Here is a 2,945-nt window from a genome sequence, read left to right as displayed (position 1 = left end):
ACACGGAGCGGGGCGGAGGGGGGGGGAAGATCACCGTCCACATGACAGGAAGACAGCTGCGGGGACGGGGTCAGGAGAGGCCTGAAGGGCCAGGAGTTACCTTCGGGCTGGGAAGACTCTTCTGACTTGTCATCATCCTCCAGCTTTTCCTCTTCGTCCTCCTCGGAACCCTTTTCTGAAATGGACTTGGGCCCCACGTCCGCACCGACCTCCGCTCCTCTCGGATCGCTCTTCCCAGGGCCGGGCTCGGCCTCGGCCTCGGGGTCCTGCTTCCGGTCCTTCCCGCCGCCCTCCTGCAACGCTCTGATGTGTCCCAGGAATTGAAGTGAGTCCTTTTGGAGGGTAGGTGTAAGCTGGCCTTTGCGAACTGATGCAGAAATGTTAGCAAATCTGTGATCAGAGACCGTGCCATGTGGGCCTTAATCATATACACATGTCAGCAGTCCAGGGAGGTTTTGGAAGTGCGTCAAGGTACAGAAATTGTTCCAGGCTCTGGGGAATCTCCTGTTTACAGCAGGCAGGTGAGAGCTGTGGTTTTCCTCCTGATTGTTCTGTGAACTATAATGCAGTATGATGTGTAACTCTGACACATAAAAGAACTGGAAGCTGGCCTGAGGAACGTTCTTTCCTGCTTTGCCCAAGTGCTTCGGTCCTCCATAAGTCATCATTTTCATCACTCAATCCTACTGAATTCATTTTAGCACACATTTATGGAGAGCCCACTGTGGACCACAAACAGACCCTGTGCTGGGCACGGGGGAATTCAGAGATAAACTGAGGAAGAGGCAAAAGAGAGGAAACTTGAAAACAGGTCCAAATCAGAAGGATCATTGTGATTTGGACACAGGTGGGGGCCGCCCCGCTGTTCCGTGCCCGGCGAACCTACCGCCATCTGGCTTGGCGGGCACGCGACACACCCGCCGGCACATGGCCACGAAGCAGCTGAAATACTTCTCCAGGCTCTCGTCGGACTTCTTGTCAAGCCTGGCAAAGGCTCGGAATTGGTTCCAGTCGAACTGCTGTTTCGCCGGGTCAAAAATAACCCCAAACGTGGACACCACGCGGTAAAAGTCGGCCTCTTCCCGTCTCGTCCACCTGTCAGAAAGGAGACGTTAGCCGGATTTGGGCTGCGTAAAAAGGCTTCACGTTTATTACTGCTTTTCCTCGTTTGTCCTGAACTTAGTTCACGGGGCGTGTCTCTTTCTGGGGGGGCCGCTTTGACGGCGGTTATCTTGCCTGCGATGCCTGCCTCCCGCGGGTGGAGACGCGCAGAGGAGAGGGCAAGGTACCAGGCGCTGCAGCGTAAACCCTCGGAAACTCACTTCTGCCGTTTCTCCGATATTATAGCCTCCCTTTCAGCTTCCAGGGCCCGCACTTCCTCCCGGGGCCGCCGTCTCCGCCGGTCGGTCTTCATCAGGGCCTCCTGCCTCATCTGCTGCCTTTTATAGCTGCGCTGATAGGCGGTAATGAGCCTACGCAGACGGGTGGTCAGGGTCGAGGTATTGGGCCAGTACAGCTGGCCCAACTCAGCGCTGCCCTCGCTGTGCTTGCCTGGGGAATCGAAGAGAAGATTTCTGAATGTGTAGCCATAACCTCGCCATACACAGGGTTTCCCAGCAAAACGAGATGACTCGCTAACATTCAAATGGCAGCATGGGAAAGGGCAACGTAGTGCTGTCGTTTTTAAAAAATAAGTAAGGAGTGATGTTAGTGTGGAACTGGTAAACCATTTCTTTCTCAGCTCCTTAGGGGGAAAAAAACCAAGGTCATACGTCAATCCTACATAAAGAAACATACTTTGTGCCGCAAACTACACGATAAGGGTGCTCTCCTGTAATGTGATAATCTTGAACGTAAAAAACAATCACAGGGGCTTCCCTGGTGGCGCAGTGGTTGAGAGTCTGCCTGCCAATGCAGGGGACGCGGGTTCGTGCCCCGGTCCGGGAAGATCCCACATGCCGCGGCGCGGCTGGGCCCGTGAGCCATGGCCGCTGAGCCTGCGCGTCCGGAGCCTGTGCTCCGCAACGGGAGAGGCCACGACAGTGAGAGGCCCGTGTACCGCAAAAATCAAACAAACAAACAAAAACAATCACACAATTGTTAGCTAATGATCTTACATTAGGAAAAAAGGGTAGTAGTGTCTCAATAAACTGGCAGATACTTAACAAATGCCCTGTTTTTAAGAGCTGTATTTCTAAAGGTGCTTAAAAGTTTTCACTACCTGATTTGAAACATAAATATGTAAATTATTTTAATCCAAAAAAGTTATTTTATCAAAGAAATTCAACAGAATGAAAAATGGAGAATAAACAGGCATTAGAATTCTTCACAAAAGAGGTGAGCCAGCAAAGATGAAGCGGCACTTGAAGACACCGCCGTGGTGAAAGCAGCAGCAGTCCAGCCGCAAGGCAAGGCCTGCACCCCACTCTTCAGCCCTGCTCCCCCTGGCTTTCAGGGAGTCATACCTGGGCCGCGTATTTCCATGGGTTCTTCCTTATCTTCTGGAGGAGAATTTGCAAATTCCTCAAAAGCAAAGCGAGAAAGAGAAATTATTTTAATTTGGGGTTTTATTTTGCTTTTATCTTTTAAAGAAAAGGCCGTTATCTATAAAGTTTAACAAGTCTTGATGAGCATACAATATTTTACTGGTGCCGTAAAAGTCAATGTACTCAAGTTCTTACATCTATTTCATCCTTGAACGGCGTTCTGGTTGGTTTATATTCTGGGTCTTCATCTTCTCTATCAAATTCTCCCCTATATAAAATTTTAAAAAATGTTTAAATCACACTGATTAGCAAGAGACTGAAGGGAGCCTGGGAAAGAGCAACAACCCGCCTGATGCTACTTTGAATTCTGAGTCTGACGTCCGAAGCGACTCTGTCGGTATTCAAAGCGTGCAGCCATGGGTAGGGTGTGTGTGTGTGTGTGTGTGTGTGTGTGTGTGT

General features: G+C 50.5%; 1 protein-coding gene across 1 annotated transcript in view; it reads right to left on the bottom strand.

The window, feature by feature from the left end:
• The window catches only part of CHD7 (chromodomain helicase DNA binding protein 7), an 84,496-nt gene that overhangs the window by 12,082 nt on the left and 69,469 nt on the right, over positions 1 to 2,945 (bottom strand). Inside the window, exons 25-29 of the mRNA XM_007471475.1 lie at positions 2,682 to 2,754; positions 2,466 to 2,523; positions 1,323 to 1,551; positions 887 to 1,095; positions 101 to 367 (exon numbers count right to left, since the gene is read on the bottom strand). Of these exons, the coding sequence (XP_007471537.1) occupies positions 101 to 367; positions 887 to 1,095; positions 1,323 to 1,551; positions 2,466 to 2,523; positions 2,682 to 2,754 (836 nt within the window). The remainder of the gene's footprint in view (positions 1 to 100; positions 368 to 886; positions 1,096 to 1,322; positions 1,552 to 2,465; positions 2,524 to 2,681; positions 2,755 to 2,945) is intronic.

This window comes from Lipotes vexillifer, unplaced genomic scaffold (assembly GCF_000442215.2).
Source record: "Lipotes vexillifer unplaced genomic scaffold, Lipotes_vexillifer_v1.1 scaffold165, whole genome shotgun sequence".
NCBI classification, from domain to species: domain Eukaryota; kingdom Metazoa; phylum Chordata; class Mammalia; order Artiodactyla; family Lipotidae; genus Lipotes; species Lipotes vexillifer.
This window is presented reverse-complemented; position numbering and strand designations above follow the sequence as displayed.